This window comes from Chrysemys picta, chromosome 3 (assembly GCF_011386835.1).
Source record: "Chrysemys picta bellii isolate R12L10 chromosome 3, ASM1138683v2, whole genome shotgun sequence".
Taxonomy (NCBI): Eukaryota; Metazoa; Chordata; order Testudines; family Emydidae; genus Chrysemys; species Chrysemys picta.
The window spans coordinates 183,951,057-183,970,688 of record NC_088793.1 but is presented as its reverse complement, the minus strand read 5'-3'; the positions used below and the strand labels follow the sequence as shown (position 1 = coordinate 183,970,688).

The window sequence follows — 19,632 nt, the reverse complement described above, 5'->3', positions numbered from 1 at the left end:
TTCTTGAGAAAGGACTAGTCCCAGTAAGTGCCCAATCAAGAAACATTTAACTGACAATGAACGTTGGGAGATGCCAATCCACATCTGAGCTTTCCTCGGAACATTCAAACTAACTTGCATGTAAACAATGGTGTTGGCCTGTAAAGAACTGAGTCATGCATGTACATGTGACTCCAAACTCCATCTTGTTGCTGAGGTTTTACAGAGGAGAACCAAGTGGTTTCCGCCCACAAGAGAGAATATAAAAGGACCTTGAAACCTCTCCATTTTGTCTTCAATCTTGGAACTTGGGTACAAACTGAAGCTCTGAACAAAGGACTGAATGACCCATCCCAGCTATGGATGTACTCCAGAGAATTGATTTGAACCTTCAGTTTATTCCATCACTGCTACAAGCCTGAACCAAGAACTTTGCCATTACTGTATGTAATTGATTCCATTTAACCAATCTTAGCTCTCATCTATATTTGTTTCTTTCTTTTTCTAAATAAACCTTTAGATTCTAATGGATTGGCAACAGTGTGATTTGTGGGTAAGATCTGACTTGTATATTGACCTGGGTCTGGGGCTTGGTCCTTTGGGATCAGGAGAACCTTTTTTCTTTTACTGTGGTATTGGTTTTCATAACCATTCGTTCCCATAACGAGTGGCACTGGTGGTGATATTGGGAAACTGGCGTGTCTAAGGGAATTGCTTGTATGACTTATGGTTAGCTAGTAGGGTGAAACAGAAGTCCTCTCTGTTTGGCTGGTTTGGTGTGCCTTACAGGTGGAGAACCACCAGCGTGGGGCTGTAACAGCCTTGCTCTAAGCAATTTGTCCTGAATTGATACTCTCAGTTGTGTCCCACCAAAGCCAGCATCATTACAGACGTGAGTTTTTAAAAAGGGCTCCAGAGGTGATCCTGGTAATTACAGGCCTTTAAGTCTGACTTCAGTACCGGGCAAACTGGTTGAAACTATAATAAAGAACAATATTGTCAGACATATAGATGAACATAATTTATTGAGGAAGAGTCGAGATGGTTTTAGTAAAGGAATATCATGTGGATGTAAATATTAATTACACATGGTTACTGATTGTAAACTGAATACTTGCTTACTCTTCTTTTCAAACTAACTAGCCTTTATTTATTTCTGCTGAGGTTTTATGTATTTGTTTTTCAGATGAGACCCTTTTTGCTCTTCCTGCTGCATCTGAGCCTCTGATGCACTCCTCTGCAGGCAAGTTCTTTCTGCTAGCCTTTTGTCTTAGAGTACATTCTGCACTTTGACTGTCATCTCATTAACTCCTTCCAACTAGTTTGCATTTACTAAAAGTTAGCATGGGTCCAAGAATAGCATTTATCTTCCAAATTCTAAGCTTGCAGTTTATCTGCTCAAGATTCAAATATGCATTTATTTATATAGATGGCAGATAATTCCTATTATAAACAAGCTACTGCTCTGTAGATTCTTGGACTCTTGATACAGGAAATCATGTGATACAATTAACAGGTTAAAATTTTAAAGCATAGTTGCTCTTACTGACTAGCGAAAGCTTTAATCAGTAATAACTTTTTACAGTATTTTATGTGTAAATGAAATCCATGGTATAGCATTTACTAGGTGGCTGTTCTTCTAATATGCTATTCATTGAATCACTTTTTTGTAAAAGGGAAAATAAGACCGATTTCCCCTCCCACCTCCCTGCCAACACACACACCTGGTTAGAGTTGCCTGACATTCTTATTGGTGATACTTGGATTGGATACTATTCTCCTCTGATCTTTTGATCTTAACTAATCTTTGCACTGCATAAAGTTGCTGCTTCTCTAACCTTTTGCATACTTCCCTGCTTGCTAAAAGAGGTGAAATAGAATAACATTATATTCTAACCCACACTTTATTTTAATGGCTAGTAATATTTATGATAGTTTTAGAGGAATATTTTAATAACTAATATTATTTTGAACTTGTCATACAATTTGCATTAACTTTAAGAACACTTGCATTCTCTAACTTTCCTTTCTGTCCATGGTCACAGAAAAAGTTATGGACTTGCAGGAGCAGCCAGGTAGCACTATGTCGTCTGGCCAAGAGGATTTCACTGCAGTCCTGCTTGACACTGCTGCTTCTCTTCCTTCTCTCTCTCCTCTCTCAGCCGATCCCTTTAAAGAGCACGCAACCTTTGATATGCTATCAGATGGATTACCTGCAAGAAGCATTTACAACAAAAATGAAAGTGAGGCTTATAAAGAAACTAAAGAAATTGCAAGGAATCCATTTCTTATAGAGAAAAATGCCAGAGATGTTCCAGAGATGGAATATTCAGAAATGGAATTCCCATTTGCTAAAGCAGAAGAAGCCATTATATCACAGACTATAGAAGAAAAGCTGCTAGAGAACAGTAAAGAAAGGTTTAACCTAGAAAAAATCTCTGCACATCAGCACCATACATTTCCAAAAGTTCCTGTTGATTTATTTGGAAAGCATGATGAAGAGGCATCTTCCGAGAAAGTGAAATGTGATAGCAATGATCATGGTGAAAAAGTGGCTTTAGAAGAAAACACTCCTATAAGGGAAGAATATGTAGACTTCAAACCATTTGAGCCAATATGGGAGGTAAAAGATACTTGCCATGGAGTTAGCAGCTTGAAAGTGGTTGTTGGAAATCAGATAGATAGCAAATTAGAAAGCAGTTTAGATGAGAAATATGATGCAGATAAACTTCAGATACTAACAATACAAAAAGATCTTGAAAACAAAAGTGAAAGCAGTAATGAAGATCTTTCTTTCCCAAGCACCCCAGAAGCTATAAAAGAATCTTCACAAGCTTATATTACTTGTGCTGAATTTGAATCTACTGTAACAATTGAGGACAATATAGCTAAAACTCTTTTTCCATTAGAGGAGAATATGTCAGAAAATAAAACGGATGAGAAAAAAATAGCAGAAATGAATGCCCAGATTGGCACAGAACAGAATGACACCAGCATTAAAGTAGTAGAAAGGCAGAGCCAGGAAGCTGACTATGCTAAAACAGATAGTTTATCAGAGATGTCTGCTGATACTGCAACAAATATGTCTGAAGGTCTTACTCCAGATTTAGTACAAGAAGCATATGAAAGTGAAATGCATGATGCAACATGTACAAAACTTGCTTATGAAACAAAGATAGATTTAGTCCAAACATCTGAGTCATCACAAGAGCCTTTGAAACCTGTGATACAGCTCTGTCTTTCATTTGAAGGAGCTGAAGCTGCCCCATCACCAGTCTTGCCTGATATTGTTATGGAAGCCCCATTAAACACCGGAGTTGCTGGTGCAGATGCCACTGCTGGGCAGCTTGAAGCCTCCCCATCAGAAGCTTTTACTCCTGTCATTGATTATGATGATGTTAAACAAGAGTCTGGGAAATCTCCACCATACCAAGCGGCAGTGAATGTATCATTAACACAGGCACAAGAAGCAAAGGAGGAAGCTGTATTAAAAGAACCTGATCATAAGAGTAGTGCAGTTGCTGAAGAAATAGAGACTCCTTATATATCTATTGCTTGTGACTTAATTAAAGAAACAAAGGTCTCCAGTGAATCTGTTTCCCCAGCCTTTATAGATTATTCAAAGACACTAATAACAGAATGTGTTTCACAGCATGTGCCTGAACATATTGAGTCCTTTGAAAAAATTTCACCCCAGTCTGGAAAAACTGCCTTGTTAAGTGGTCAGCCAACATCTGAGCTTCCTCAGAAAGAACAAGTAGTTGCATCCCTCACTGTGGAAGATAAATCAGTTGAAAATACTGACAAGATTGTAACAGATGATGATGGTAAGGAGGGACTTACAGATTTGCTACATTCTACTGGCAAACCCTATTTGGAGTCTTTCCAAGCTGAAGTGGAATCTTCCATAACTACTACTACTTTGCCCTCTGAGTCAGCTTTTATAGAAATAGCCAAGGAAAAAATTCCTCTTCAGATGGAGGAGTTGAGTACTGTGGCCTATTCAGGTAATATGTCTGTTTTTAAGGAATCAAAAATAGTAGACAAAGTTCATTTACTCACAAAGTCATCTCCAGTCACGCTGACAGAAGACTTTATGACATTAGTCAGTCCTAAAACTGCTCCTAAATTGGTGACAAAAAACACTGACAAAGAAATATTCCACAAAGATGAAAGTAAACAGATTACTAATGTTATCAAAGCTGAGATAAGTCACTTGCCTTGTCCAGAACTATCCCATGATCTGTCTTTAAAGAATGTGCAAGTGGAAGCTGAAGAAAATATTCATGCCTTGGAAAAGTCCTCAGAGGTTTTGGTCAGAGAAGTGCCTGAAGTATCCAAGGTGGTGTTACTGCCTACTGATGTTTCACCTTTGTCCACTGAGAAAGAGGTAGTCAGTATAGGAAAGCCTGAAGCTATTGAGAAAGAAGCGGAGAGAGAAGTTGCTTCTGTTAAAGACAAGGAAAAATCTACTGCTATATTTACAGCAAAGATGAGTAAATCCTCAGGTAATCTGCATACACTGTCTTGCACTTCACTAATCAACATATTTCTTTAGCTAAACTTAAGCATTAATGACATCTTTTTTTTTTTTTTTTTTTTTAATGGATCATTATTTGTACATTTTATTGTCTAACGTATTTCTGGTGCCCTCAGCTTAAAATGTGAGTACATTTTCCCCATCCTGACTGCACCAGTATTTTTTTGTGTTGAGTCTTGCCTACCAGCCACTCCGGGTGGATTTCCCTTCCCCAGTCTTCTCCTCTCCTCTCCTCTTTTTACTGGTCTGTCGGTACAGAGCTTTACCCTGAGCAAAGAGAACAGCTTACTGCTTACTTCAAAATTCTTTGGTGCTCCTTAATAAACTAGGCATCAAAAGCCCTGGAAACCAGTTTTTATTGCTCGAAGCCGTGCATGTTATCTCCATGTTGCTAGCCCCAAGTTTTGAGACCAAATTATCTGTCAAAGGCAGGTTGCCATAGTAACTGGGGTGGTGAGTCTCTTAATTTATGTTGTATGAGTTTATCTCAAATGCTTTGTTTCTTCACCTACAGAGTTTAATCATAAATCAGATCTTAAAACTGTCTGGGTAGCTTTTCTGCAGCTGCATGTACAACTTGTAGCCATCAAAGGCGTACTGATACAGCCTAAGCAATAACTTATGTCTTGTTTTTCATTGTTGTAATCATTGGGCCTACATGTACATCAGGGATCTTAATATTCACATTATTGAAAATGCTGAGCAGTAAGAAGTCAAATATTCTGTGAACATTAAAATCACTTTGTACACATACAGTTATATTAGACATGCCCATTTCTTATTTTTAAAATGAGATCTTAGTGAGCTGTACTCTAGCACAGTATTTCCCTACATTCACATTGATTTAAAGTAGCAGAAAGGTAGAGGGTAGGATTCTCAGCATTTCATGTCTCATAATTGCTGCTCCAAACTATATGCCTCATTCAAATCCAGCTTAATTGTGGGATAAAATAAAACTGCTTGCCTTTTTGGTGCAGAACACTGTGCTGCTTCTTGAAAAATTCTTGTGAATTATACATAAGCCTGTGGTTTACTGGAAATCTGCTTCTGGCACAAGTAGTGGTCAGTCTTTATACACTTCAGTTTAGTATAAATGTGGATACATTGGAATCAGCAATCATTTCAGTGTATGTATCCCTATTAATCTGAATTCTGTGAACTCTTGTTTTACTACATGCATGATGTGCAGTTTAATTTTTATGCTTTGTGTTGGTATTCTGTGTTACCTGCATGCAGCAGACTTCAAATTCCATAAAGGTTCTGTTTTGTGTAAGTGTGTGTATACCTACTGGTACGATTACCTTATTTATCCAATCCCTACTTCAAGAGCTTACAACTTAAAATTACACAACATAAAATTAAATGCAGACGTTTTCCTTCCTAAAAGTTGCCGCTGTTTCTTTAAAATAAACAAAAAGACCTTTTCTTTTCCTTCCCGGATCCTATTGCCACTTAGTATAGTGGTATTTATATTACAAAGTATTCCTTTGCTGTTGTATGAAGACTTCACATCCAACACCAGTTGACCTCCCTGGCATTTTTCTTGAAACTAGTTTCTCATCATTTGAACTCAGGGAAGCTATCCTCTGTTTTAAAAAAAGTTGTTATTTGGAACAAGAACTTTTTAAAACACATTGTTAATAGACTCAGACTTTAACGCCAGAAGGGACCATCATGACCATCTAGTCTGACCTGTGGCCTGCAATGTGCAGGAGAACCTCACCCACACTCTCCTGTAATAGATCCATAGCTAAGGCTACATTTTAGTCACAGGTATTTGTAGTAAAAGTCATGGACAGATCACGGGCAGTAAACAAAAATTCACGGCCCGTGACCTGTCCATGACTTTTACTATGTACCCCTGACTGACTTGAGGGGAGGGGCGGCTGTGGGTGCTGAGGTGGGAGGGGCACTGTGCGTGCTCAGGGGACGCAGTTCAGGGGGGAGCTGTGGGTGCTGGGGGTGGGCTGGAGCAGGCTCCCTATCTGGCTCCTGGGAAGAGGCGACCCTAGCTCCATATGCTTCCTCTGCTCTGGTCCAAGCCCCAGTTCTGCAGTTCCCATTGGCTGGGAACTGTGGCCAATGGGAGCTGCCGGGGGAAGTGCCTGCGTGCAGGCAGAGGCAGCACATGGAGGTAGATGCTGAGGGAGGGAAATTGCTGTCGCCCTTTCAGGGCCCCCCCAAGGTAAGCACCGCACCCCAACCCTGAGCCCCCCCCACCCAAATTCCTGCTGCTGGGGAGTGGGGTTGGGGCCTGAGACTGCTCCAGCAGGGGCCAGTGAGCCTGGCCTGGAGCTGCCCGAGCTGCTCGGGTGCACTGGCTGCTGCAGAAGTTGCGGAAGTCATGGAAAGTCATGGAATCCGTGACAAACACGGAGCCTTACCCATAACCTCTGGATAAATTACTGAAGTCCTCAAATCATAATTTAAAGACTAAAGTCACAGAGAATCCACCATTTACACTAGTTTAAACCTGCAAGTGACCAAGGCCCCATGCTGCAGAGAAAGGCGAAAAACCCCTTAGGGCCTCCACCAATCTGACTCGGGGGGGGGGGGGGGGAATTCCTTCATAACTCCAAATATGGCAGTCAGACCCTGAGCATGTGGGCAAGACCCACCAGCCAGACACCTGGGAAAGAATTTTCTGTAGTAACTCAGAGCCCTTCCATCTAGTGTTCCATCACTGGCCGCTAGAGATATTTGCTGCTAGCTGTTGCAGATTGGCTACGTGCTATTGTGGGCAGTCTCATCATACTCCATCAACTTATCAAGCTCAGTCTTGAAGCCAGTTATTTTATTTTATTTTTTTTGTCCCCACTATTCCCTTTGGAAGGCTGTTCCAGAACTTCTCTCCCCTGGTGGTGACAAACCTTCATCTAATTTCGAGCCTAAACTTGTTGATAGCTAGTTTATAGCCATTTGTTCTTGTGTGCACATTGGCACTTAATTTAAATAACTCCTCTTCGTCCCTCTGTTATATTTATAGAGAGCAATCCTATCTCCCCTCAGCCTTCTTTTGGTTAGGCTAAACAAGCCAAGCTCTTTGAGTCTCCTCTCATAAGGTAGGTTTTCTATTCCTTGGATCATCCTAGTAGCCCTTCTCTGCATCTGTTCAATTTTCATTCATCTTAAACATGGGAGACCAGAATTGCACACAGTGTTCCAGATGAGGTCCCACCAGTGCCTTGCCTGATGCATCCTAGGATTGTAGTAGCCTTTTTCACGGTCACATCACATTGCTGGCTCATAGTCATCCTGTGATCAATCAATACACCCAGGTCTTTCTCCTCCACTGTCACTTGCAACTGATATATCCCCAGCTTATAACAAAAATTCTTGTTTTTTGTCCCTGTCACAGGGTCTGCACAAGTCTCCGCCCTCTCGAGCCTGTGCCCTGCATTGGCTGGTTCAATAGAGTCCCCACGCCTTCTTGGTGCTTCACCCATGTGTCTTTATTTACAGTGCAACTGTGTAGTCCCCCTTAATCCCCCAACAGCTATCCCCATTCAGACCCTTCTCAGGGTCTAACCACCATGAGGCTCCCTGCCTTTGGTGAGGAGACAGAGATGTAAGCCTCCTATCCTCTCCCAGGCTAGCCTCCTGACTGAGCTTTCTCCAGGGCTTTTATAGCCCTCCCCTTCCTCAGCCCAGCTGTCTCTACTTAACTCAAGTCATTGCTGTGAGCTGGCCCTCATTAGGGCCTGCAGCTGGGCTCTCTGCTGGCTGCCCAGACCCCTGCATCTGGCTCCCTACCAGAAAGCAGGGCTTAGCCAGCATTTTAGCAGGGCATTCCAGGGGTTTACCCCTGCCCTGCCACAGTCCCTATATGCATGACTTTGTACTATTAAATTTCATCCCATTTCTATTACTCTAGTTTTCAAGGTTGGTCAGATATTCTTGTATGATATTCTTGTCCTTCTCTGTATTGGCAATATCTCCCAACTTTGTGTCATCCGTAAATTTTGTTAGCACACTCCTACTTTTTGTGCCATTGTCATTAATAAAAATGAACATGCTACATTATTTTAGAGGAGGAAAAACCTCTTTTCTCCAAGATCAGGTACTGAGGTAAAAAGGCTGTAGCAGCAATTTGTATTTGTTCCCACTAGTCTTAAAGCTAATGTGATATTTTCTTGAGACCTGTTTATAGGGAAGATACTTAGATTGTTGGAAACTGGATGCAATTTGTTGACAAAATTACTCTTTACTGTTTCATAGTTTCATGGTTTCCATGCTGTTCCATCCTCCTATCACTGTCCTGAGGAAGACATATCTCTCCTAGTCTTTGTCTTGAATGGAGTTACTCCAGGCGATGCCACGGACCCCCTGATAGCCATCAGGATGAATGGCAGTCTTTGGTCCCAATCCTTCCCTTGCTGGTTTACTACTTTTCTGAGAGCTGTTTTTAGAGTACAGTTAGTTCGCTCTACTTGGCCTGAACTTTGGGGGTGTCCAGCTGTATGTAGCAGCATTTGTTTAATTCCAAACACTTGGCAGATTCCTTTTGTGATTTCCCCAATAAAGTGGGGCCCTTGGTCTGAATCAGTTTCCCTTGGGATATCCCATCTGGTTATTACTTGTTCAGTGAGCACCCGAGGTGTAGTTTAAGCTGTGTTATTTTGAGTAGGGATAGCCTAAATCTATTTAGTAAAGCGATCAACAATCACCAGACAATACTGATTACCCCTTGTTGTCCTCGGTAGCGGCCCAATAAAATCAATTTGCATTCGGGTCCATGGTCCTTCTATTCTCTGAGACATCAGAGAATAGGTCCTTTGATTATTTTGGGATCAGCATTATTAGCCGTGGTAGACAGTTATTTACAAACTGCTCCACATTGCTGCTCATGTGTGGCCAGCAGTCGGCAGCCTGAAATCAGGTTAAGGTTTTCTCTACTCCTAGGTGTCCCCCATCGTGAACTAGGGAAATCATTTTTGTTCTTAATGCTGCAGGAACTACCCAGATTGCTTCTGGTTCCCCTTCTTTAGTTGCTAGAATTAATTTTGATTCATTCTGCCACACCTTCCACTCCCGGTGCTTTCCCTTTTTCACTAATTCTGTCAGGCTGGGATACTGGCTTTGGAGGGTTATTAAATCTGTTTGAACTGAGTCTTTTTCTGGCTGCAGCTATAGGAGCTATACCTTCCCCCATTTCTTGGCTGCCACAATTTTCCTTCTTTGGCTCCCCCTCCTTGCTTCCTCAAATGCCCGATTTTTCCATTTTGACTCCTCATTCCCCTTCTTGTGTGCTCTGACTTTTCCCAAGTGTACCACAGTGTTCCGGGCCTTCGTCAGTGCCCACACATATGTCATTTTGTTGGCATGGGCTAGGGGTTTCCAGTCTGCAGATCTCATCCCTCTCTTTTTCCATTCCGGAACCCAATCCACTAAGGACCCAAGGACCCAGTCTGAGCCTGTGAAAATGGCTACCGCCTGAGTGGTGGGGGTATTTTCGAGGGCTACTGCTATAGCCACAATTTCGGCTGCTTGGACAGAATATAGTGTACACTGTGCCCTCAGCACCTCGCCCGTAGGCACTTTTAAAGCAGCGAAGCCCGCATGCAGATGGCCGTTTTTGTAAAAACAAGAGCCGTCCACAAACCAAACAATATCTGCTATTTTCAGCATCTCACTCAGCACGGCCCCTCCCTCGAAGAGCGACGGCTCCCAAGGCAGTGGCTCAGGTAACGGACATTCGTGCTCTTCCCCCTCTATCAGGAGGCCGTAAGGTATTGGGAACAGTACTGGGTTTTTTTCCATATCTACATTTTTGTTTAACAAAGCAAGGGTCCATTTTGCCAATTGAGAGCTAGATACGTGGCCATTGTTGATTTTGCCAGTGAGTACATGCTTCACTGGGGAGTGGGTTATTTTTAGTAACACAGGGGACAAACCCACCAGGTAGTCCCAATGCTGTAGTGCCCAAACGAGTGCCAAGACCTCCTTTTCACATGGGGTGAATCCCTTCTCTATCTCACTCAGGGTCTTAAAGGCATAAGTTACAGGTTGGAAACCTGTTCCATGGTTCTAGCTTAGCACAGCTCCCATTCCCTTGTCTGTAGTTGCCAGTTGTAATACAAAAGGTTCTCCTACCTGGAGACATGATAGGGCTGGGTCTTGGGCCAAGGCTTGTTTTAACTGGGCCATAGCTTCCAGCTGCTCTTGGCCCCAGTTCCATTCTGACCCTTTCTTTAACAATTCATGCAGTAGTGCTGCTTTTTCTGAAAACCCTTCTATAAGATCTCGGGAAAAGTTAACCATGCCCATGAAGGATCTCAGAGCGGTTATGTCTGTGGGGGCTGGGTCATTGAGAAATAATTCAACCCTCTGTTGGTCAGGGGAGTGCCCTTCTTGTCCGAGGGTTACCCCAAGATAGTGTACCTGCTGGGAGCACAGTTGGGCCTTCTTTGGGCTTACTTTAAACCCTGATTCCTGAATCTTTTGCAGCAGTCTGTCCAACACCTTTAAATTTTCCTCCTGGTTCAGGCATTCTCTCCCACACTTTTGCTACATGGGCATGGCAGATAACAGGTGCGTTATTCCAGCCATGGGGACCTGGGCAAAACACAATAGTTTTTCCTGAAAAGTGAAAGCAAATTTTATAGTAGCTGTCCTGGTGTAAGGGGATAGCAAAGAAAGCATTAGCCAAATCTAAAACTGAAAACCACTGGGCCCCTCCTACAATGGAAGCCATTACCTCCTGATATTTAACCACTATGGGGGCCATAGGTGGAGTCACCCAGCTGAGAGGGCAAAAATCCACAAGTCTCCAAGTTTTGCCATCACTCTTAAGGATGGGCCATAGGGCAGCATTGTTAGTGCTGAGCTGTTCCACTAAAACTCAAAAGCCCATCAATTGTTTCCTTTAGACTAGCTTCCGCCTCCTTTGGATATTGATACTGCTTCTGGCTTGGAGGATCAGGGCCCATGACTAGGAATTCTGCATCAATTTTACCACATTCTATTTTATTTTTGTCCCACACCTCCCGATATTTCTCTGCAATTGCTAAAACTTCTGGGGGTCAAGCAGCCCATTCCAATTCCTCAGATGCCTTAAGGGCTGCTATTCAATAGCTGACTGAAATCTCCACTGGCTCCCTTGGGGTGCAAGGAGGCATTTCCCACAAATCCCTGTTAGCACAATCAACCAGCACTTTCAATTCCCTCAGAGCATCTATTTCTAGAATACCTTCTCCCCCCAAATCCATCAAGCCAAATTGCTTTTCACTCTTCTTCGTTCCCACACTATATGGGATTTTTTTTTTTACAGAAGGGGACGATGCTTTGTACCTCATTAAATCCCTGTAAGGTTTTGACTCCAGTCGGAGGTCCAAACACTTGCTTATTTTGGGTACTAATTAGGGAGTAGGTGACACCTGAGTCTACGGGTAAATTTTGTCCGAACGCCCCTCCTGCAAACTTCACATAAACCACGAACCTCCCCCACTCCACCAGTGTTTAATTGTGCTACAATTGGGGGATCCTGGGGCGCCTGTCCTCCCTATAGGACAGCAGTCGGTGGTGCACTGGCGCTTTTTCCTCGATGCTTGGCCAGTTCATGTTCTGCCAATTTCGCTAGGAGTTCAGCAGTAGGCAGCCAGTGTACCGTTTCCTTTTGCTCATATTTTAAAAGCTGCTTCCAAATTTCCCCACGCCATGGGTTCTGCCTCGTCCCTTATGGGGTCTGTCTCCTCTTTCCTTTTTCTGTGTGCTACTTGGAGGGGCTATAGCAGCCACCTTATCAGTTTTTCTTTTAGGAGAGTGGATATCCTTTTGGATCTCAGAGGCCTGTTTTGCTCTATTCTCAATATCTCTTGTTAGAACTGCTGCCAGATCCATACCCACTAAGGCCATACAAATTAAAGGGAGAAATCCTTGGATTGAAGCTTGTTTGAAAGGGAGGGCTGCAAAGTCTGGGTTAATGACATTTGTCAGCCCAGAATGTCTTCGTGCCAGTTTTTTTCTGCCTATATAATTTTCCACTCTCTCCCCGGACTGTTTCTTCTCTTGGTGAAATATAACTGTAGGGCTTTCTCCCAGGACGAGGGTGTGTATTACTTCTCTGTGTGCATTTATGTGCTTCTCTATATCATCTGCTCCGGGGGGTGGCGCATCTGGATATCATAAGGGGGCCCTACAAAATCCTTGGGGGACATACAATCCCTGCATATAGCTGACACATCAGCCGGAGTGAATACAGCCATGCCAACTTCTGTTAGTCTCAAAGGTGCCACAGGACCCTCTGTTGCTTTTTACAGCCATGCCAGATACTCTTATCATCCACCCCAAGGCTGCGCTCCTATTCAGCGGGCCAACTGATTTCTCTACTGCCCTAACCTGGTCAGGGGTAAAGGGTCTAGTCTCCAGCTGCTCCTCTGTTCCTCCCTGACGTCCCCTTTTTGTGACAGAGGTATTGTCTATGGGGGCCATTGGAGGAGGTCTTTGCAGCTTTTCCAGTGATTCCTGTAGGGGACTTTGTGGAGACTGCCCGATGGGATCTAGGTGAACTCACCAGGGTCCTTCAGCTCATAATTGCAATAAGGGGGTATGCATTGGGATCCTCCTCTGATTCTATGTCTTCCTCCCAACTACAATTCCCGCTGATCCCTGCCATGATCCCCCTTTGCTCTCCCAAATGAGCGTTAAGGGCACAAATCAATCTCAGGCATTCCCCGTGGTCTGCCTGGCTTCTGCTTTGTGAATCCTGATAAAATACAGGCAGAGTCTGATCAGAAACAGTCAAATTAAAGAGTCCCATTCAATTACATCATGTAATGGCAGACAGCTAAAAGGAGACAATTTTTTAAAGTGCTTATATACCAATGCTAGAAGTCTTAACAATATTGTCAGACATATAGATGAACATAATTTGTGAAGGAAGAGTCAAGATGATTTTAGTAAAGGGAAATCATGCTTCACCAATCTACTAGAATTCTTTGAGGGGGTCAACAAGCATGTGGACCAAGGGGATACAGTGGATATAGTGTACTTAGATTTTTCAGATAGCCCTTGACAAGGTCCCTCACCAAAGGCTCTTACGCAAAGTAAGTTGCAACAGGATAAGAGGGAAGGTGCTCTCATGGATTGGTAACTGGTTAAAAGATAGGAAACAAAGAGTAAGAATAAATGGTCAGTTTTCAGAAGAGAGAGAGAGGTAAATAGTGGTGTCCCCAAGGTGTCTGTTCTGGGACCAGTCCTGTTCAACATATTCATAAATGATCTGGAAACGGATAAACAATGAGGTGGCAAAATTTGCAGATACAAAATTACTAAACTTAGGTAAGACCGAGGCAGCCTGCAAAGAGCTATAAAAGGATCTCCCAAAACTGGGTGACTGGGCAACAAAATGGCAGATGAAATTTCATGTTAATAAATGTAAAGTAATGCACATTGGAAAGCATAATCCTAACTGTACATATAAAATGATGGGGTCTAAATTAGATGTTACCACTCAAGAAAGAGATCTTGGAATCATTGTGGATAGTTCTCTGAAAACATCCACTCAATGTGCAGCGGCAATCAAAAAAGCGAACAGAATGCTGGGAATAATTAAGAAAGGCATAGATAATAAGACAGAAAATACCATGTTGCCTCTATATAAATCCATGGTACTTCCACATCTTGAATACTGTGTGCAGATGTGGTTGCCCCATCTCAAAAAAGATATATTGAATTGGAAAAGTTTCAGAAAAGGGCAACAAAAAGGATTAGGGACATGGAATAGCTTCCATATGAGGAGAGATTAAGACTGGGATTTTCAGCTTGGAAAAGAGATGGCTAAGGGGAGATATGATTGAGGTCTAAAATCATGACTGGTGTAGAGAAAGTAGATAAGGAAGTGTTGTTTACTACTTCTCGTAACACAAGAACTATGGGTCACCAAATGAAATTAATAGGCAGCAGGTTTAAAACAAATAAAAGGAAGTATTTCTTCACACAACACATGGTCAACCTGTGGAACTCCTTGCCAGAGCATGTTGTGAAGTCCAAGTCCATAATAGGGTTCAAAAAAGAACGAGATACATTCATGGAGGATAGGTCCATCAATGGCTGTTAGTCAGGATGGGCAGGAATGGTGTTTGCCAGAAGCTGGGAATAAGCAACAAGGGATGGATTACCCGTTCATTCCCTCTGGGGCACCTGGCACTGGCCACTGTCGGAAGACAGGATATTGGGCTTGATAGACCTTTGGTTTGACTCAGTAGGGCCATTATGCTCTCATGTTCACTTTTCTCTGAAGGCTTTTGTTGCTGCCTTGCTTGTGCTCTCCTTTTCTCAGTTGCCATGGAACCTTTTCTCTTCTCTGATTGATTATTATTTTGTCTATTTTCTTTGTTACTTAGAGCTTTTATACTAAATGTATACATAGCATGTATGTGACTACTGATGGTTGTAATCAGAACATGATTACTTTGTTTTCAGACAGTTGCTAACAGGTAACAGTAAAATTTAGCAGTAAAAATGGGGATTTAAAGCAATATATACGTGCCACATTGTCATTTCTGTAAAAATAAAAGGCCTATTTATGTCCCTAGTCTCTGTTTGCCAGAAGCTGGGAATGAGCGACATAGGATGGATCACTTGATGATTACCTGTTCTGTTCATTCCCTCTGGGGCACCTGGCATTGGCCACTGTCGGAAAGCAGGATTCTGGGCTGGATGGGCCCTTGGTCTGACCTAGTAGAGCCATTCTTATGTTCTTTAAAAGGGCTCTGACTGCAACTTTGCTCTCTGTGGTCTGCTGTGTCAACTCAGAAACTTCCTCCTGCAGCTTGCCACTGACCCTCTCACTGTCACACACCTGCTTCTGCAGTCCTACAATCTGTGCTGCTTGTGTCAGAGACGTAGCTCTGAGAACATCAGATTCTGCCTTCAAATTAATCACTTCACTTTCCTTTTCAGCTCTGATTCTTTCCAATTTCTGTACCTGGTCTTTTAGCCGATCTATCTCCTGATCCAGTGTTGTTGCAACCATCCACAACCCCTGCAAAACAGCCTTTTTCTTTGCCCTAACATTCAGACCTCCCCATCTTCCTGCACTAACCCAGATATCCCATTGCTTGTGGAGCTGCAGGAAGGCTCGGGGGCCAGTGAGGGCACCGTGCTTCCAGAGTCCATTACCCCTATACTTTTGTACAAAATCTGTCAGTCTGTTTCCCAACATCATTTTCAACTGTTCTTTCTTTCCAGTTGTTTCCCTGTCTCTGGACATAACTTCCTCCACTGGAGCAGGCAATCAGCCTGAGTTCTGAGTCCCAGTAACGGAATGTATCGGTAAATTAACTCATGAACTGCAACACAGAAACTTGTAGGGAGCGACCCCACCCCGCTGTCTTTTACTTCCTATTGCAATGGACAAACTACAAACTATTTGTACCATCCGTCTCCTTCCTCTCTACTATCCTCGCTGGGGCCTTCAAATTCTGTTACCTGGGGTTCTTTCAACCCAAAGCTCTTGGTAACTTACTCTTTGCGAGGTGATGTCAGGAAATAAATTAGGGGAGACACTGCCATCCGACCGATAGATGGCTGGCACAAACAGGACAATACAAGAGTGCTTACACTTTAAGCTAAACTTTACTTAGTCTCAAGCACTTACATCTGCAACAGGTTAGTAAAACACCCCCAGCCCTCAATAATTACCAAAGCTGAGTGTGGCTCTCGAGTGGCACAGCAGCAGAAGGAGAATTCCTGAAGAAACCCTCCCGAAGAGTCCAGCTAACTCATACTTTCCCCCCTAATTTAAACATTAGTAATACAATGACATGTCACTTAAAGAAAACTTGTTAAGCAAGCAGTTTTAGAGGTCAAGCAAGAGGTTTCCTTCTGGTCATCGATTAACCAGGTGTGTTTTTTTCAGAGTTTGCACACCTTGAGGCCCTGTCATTCCTGAGGGCACATGGACAAACTTCCTGTTCTTCTAAAATTCATGTATCAGCAATTTCAATAGAATTCTTATCAAGAAGGACGCGGAGTCAAGCTGACCTTTCTATGGCACCTGAAACCCCCTCCCCTCCTGCCTTGGTTATGCTAAGGCTGCTGCATGGCCATTTTATGGCCTGCTGACTTGGCTGCTTTTAGCAATAAGCAATAGTGGTTTCAGGCACTTTATTGGTTTGCCAAAATCTCCCCGTACAGTTCGCACTTTCAGAAACTCAAGTATGTAACAATTACATTGAGAGGAATATCTGTAGATGAGGAGTTTGGTGCCACCTAGTGTTTGTAAATGAAAAGGGTAATTTAGTGGATATTTTTCACTCAACACAGTACTATACAAAGGCGTGACAAACTCCTAAGCGGAGCAGTTCAATGGGATATTGTCAAATAGCTTTGGTTTTCTTTCTTTATCTGAAATGCTCTTAGAAGTTAGGAAATGAAAAGCCCGTTACATTTCTTGATCCTCTTCCGTTTCCCAAACTTCGTTCACACCTTTGTATATTTGAATAATACCTGCTTTTACTTACATAGTTTTATGAAAAATACTTGTACACCAGCATTGTTTCCCTTAAGTGATGTTATTGTTTTTAATTTTTTAATCTTTTGCCCTCCTGTTCCCCAAACACACAACGTACAAAGGCATTGAATATCATAAATGTCAGTTGAAAGTCAGTGGGAGATGTGGGTTTTCTGCGCTTCTGGAAATCAGACCACTTATTTAGGTTCCGAACTTAAGCACCAGTTTCTGAAAATGTTTGGGTTTAATTCCAGCTAAGAATTTCAATGCTTTTGTAGGTTTGTGTGCGTGTCTTGTTTGTGAACTTAAACCTGGCCAGGTGCATGTGGATGTAGTTCATACTAAATGCTGCCAGCATACCAGTACTTCAATCTCGATTATATTGGTCCATAGGAAGTAAAACTTAATTTGCAGACCAAATCAAAGTACTAAACAGCAATCCAAAAAGTCTGTTTAACTGTTCCAAATGCACTCTGATACTGTGTTAAAAATTATGAAACATCTGTTTTTACATAATGAGAGCACTAGTATGATACTTGCCTTGTGCAAGTCTATAACTAAAAACCAAATCATTTTATGTGAAGCTCAAAGCAAGAGAAATAACTAAATGTTACCTTGTATCAACATTATCCAGTTACTCATCTCCATTGATTTCAAATATTCAAGTCTGTAGCACAATCAAACATAAAGAGCAGCCCTGCACCTAGGTAGTATCGTCATTGAAAGAAAGCTAACCCTGAAGAAGCTTCAAAATTGCTTTGAGAAATACATTTTTATATTAAGGGTATGTCTTCACTACCCGGATCGGCAGGTAGTAATCAATCTATCGGGGATCAATTTATCGCATCTCATCTAGACACGATAAATCGATCCCGGAAAGCGCTCCCCGTCGACTCCAGAACTCCTCCAGGGCGAGAGGCGGAAGCGGAGTCGACGGGGGAGCCGCGGCCGTCAATCCCGCGCCGTGAGGACGCGAGGTAAGTCGATCTAAGATACATCGACTTCAGCTACGCTATTCTCGTAGCTGAAGTTGGGTATCTTAGATCGATTTCCCTCCCCCTCTCCCCAGTGTAGACCAGCCCTAAGTCAATCCTGATAAAATTTTCCTGCTCTAAGTGCCATTCAGTTTGTATTATCTTGCCTCTACTACTGGCTGAAAGGTGAAAGGACACTTCTCAGTTAAGATGAAGAAGAAGAAGAAGTGTTTTCCGTTGAAACTGTTCTGAGTGTACATATTCGCAGAATTTCCTTATGGATGGAAAACGTTGTGAATTTTAATTATTAAATGAGACCAATAGTAGTGCCTATTACTTAGCATTATGCAGTCATTCTGTGGTAGTTCACTTCAACCTGCATCACCCCTGCTATTCTACTTTTTGGCCTCTCCTGAGCAGCAGCTTCCCCTTATGCTGGCTTTTGTGATAAATAGTCTTGTAATGTTAGACAGTTTAATTAAGGACTTAATCTAGATGACTAAACACATTTTGGATCACAGTTGTCCAGAGGCAGAAGGCTAGACCACTGCCTGGTCTTTAGGACTCTTTATTAATAAACATTTTATAGTTGCAGGATTGAGAAGCTGTAGAGTTTTTGGTAATGTCTACATTAACATTTGGATTTTCATAAGCACTGAGTGTTGGTCTAACTCTGTTTCCAGAGAAGTCAGTGGGCATTTTACATTTAACTTCAGTGGGAGCAGAGTTAGTCCAATGCAGAATGCTTTGTAAAAATCCCACCCTAAATTATGGCAAAAGAAAGCCATAAGAACTGCTCTAGTATAGAAATGCCACTTTAATTCTAGCAGCTCTAGATGAGCTAGTCAGTAGCTTATGACTCAGAAGCTTCATAGCAGCATGGGAGCAATTTTCAAAGAATGTAGCTATGTATAATAGGAGAACCTGTTTGTGAATCTCAAAGTTGCACCTGTTTTAGATGTGTAGTACTTGAAGCCATTACTTTATAATTTGCTTGTTGACTGAATAGCTATCTGTTTTATTTAAGTCTTGATGCTGAAATATACTTTAACATTAATATTTAATAGCCATCTATCATTCCATAATAAAAATTCAAGTGTTAAGATCCATTTTGCGTGTATATGTGAAGTATGTGGCGGGGAGAGCTGTCTGAAATTAGTAATTACTGAGGGGCATAGATTTGACTGTACAGAGTATTTAGACTAAATGACTGCAAAGAGAAGGAGGAATAAATATTGTACATGTAGAGAATAAAGGAAAAGATCTGAGTACAGGGGTAAGGAAGTGAGAAGGGTCTGTCCAGGAGGCTAATGAAGCAGTAGTGACTTCTAGTGCACCTAGTGCTCTTTGTGTCGTGTGTGTATTAAAACACAAAGAACAAGAGAGAAAAAGGGACAGATTTTAATTGTACACTTACAAGAATTTTACCACTGGCTACAAGAGATACCCACAGCATCAGGGTTGTTTATTAATTTTAAATGTTTAATAAAGTTTATATCTGTTCTAAATTACTGTAGGTGAGAAGGGTAAGTGTCAGCAGCAGAAAATAAATAATTGTATGGACACTAAAGTGAGTACAGCTTTATCATGCTTAAGAGTTAAACCATTTAAATAATAATAATACCTAGCTCTTACATAGCAGTAACAACAAAAAATTATATCTGGCTTCAGAAAGCAAGAATTTA

At 42.1% G+C, this 19,632-nt stretch overlaps 1 protein-coding gene across 4 annotated transcripts in view; it reads left to right on the top strand.

Moving 5' to 3' along the window:
- RTN4 (reticulon 4) overlaps nt 1-19,632 on the top strand; it is an 87,023-nt gene that overhangs the window by 28,380 nt on the left and 39,011 nt on the right. For 2 of the 4 annotated variants that reach the window (XR_010600246.1, XM_005308042.5), the window contains exons 2-3: nt 1,166-1,222; nt 2,025-4,487. The exons of 1 other annotated variant lie outside the window; for it this stretch is intronic. Coding sequence is in view for 2 of the 3 variants with exons in the window: in XM_005308042.5 (XP_005308099.2) it covers nt 1,166-1,222; nt 2,025-4,487 (2,520 nt within the window). In the remaining variant the exon portion in view is untranslated. The remainder of the gene's footprint in view (nt 1-1,165; nt 1,223-2,024; nt 4,488-19,632) is intronic. One more of the 4 variants, XM_065590767.1, reaches the window with a different exon arrangement.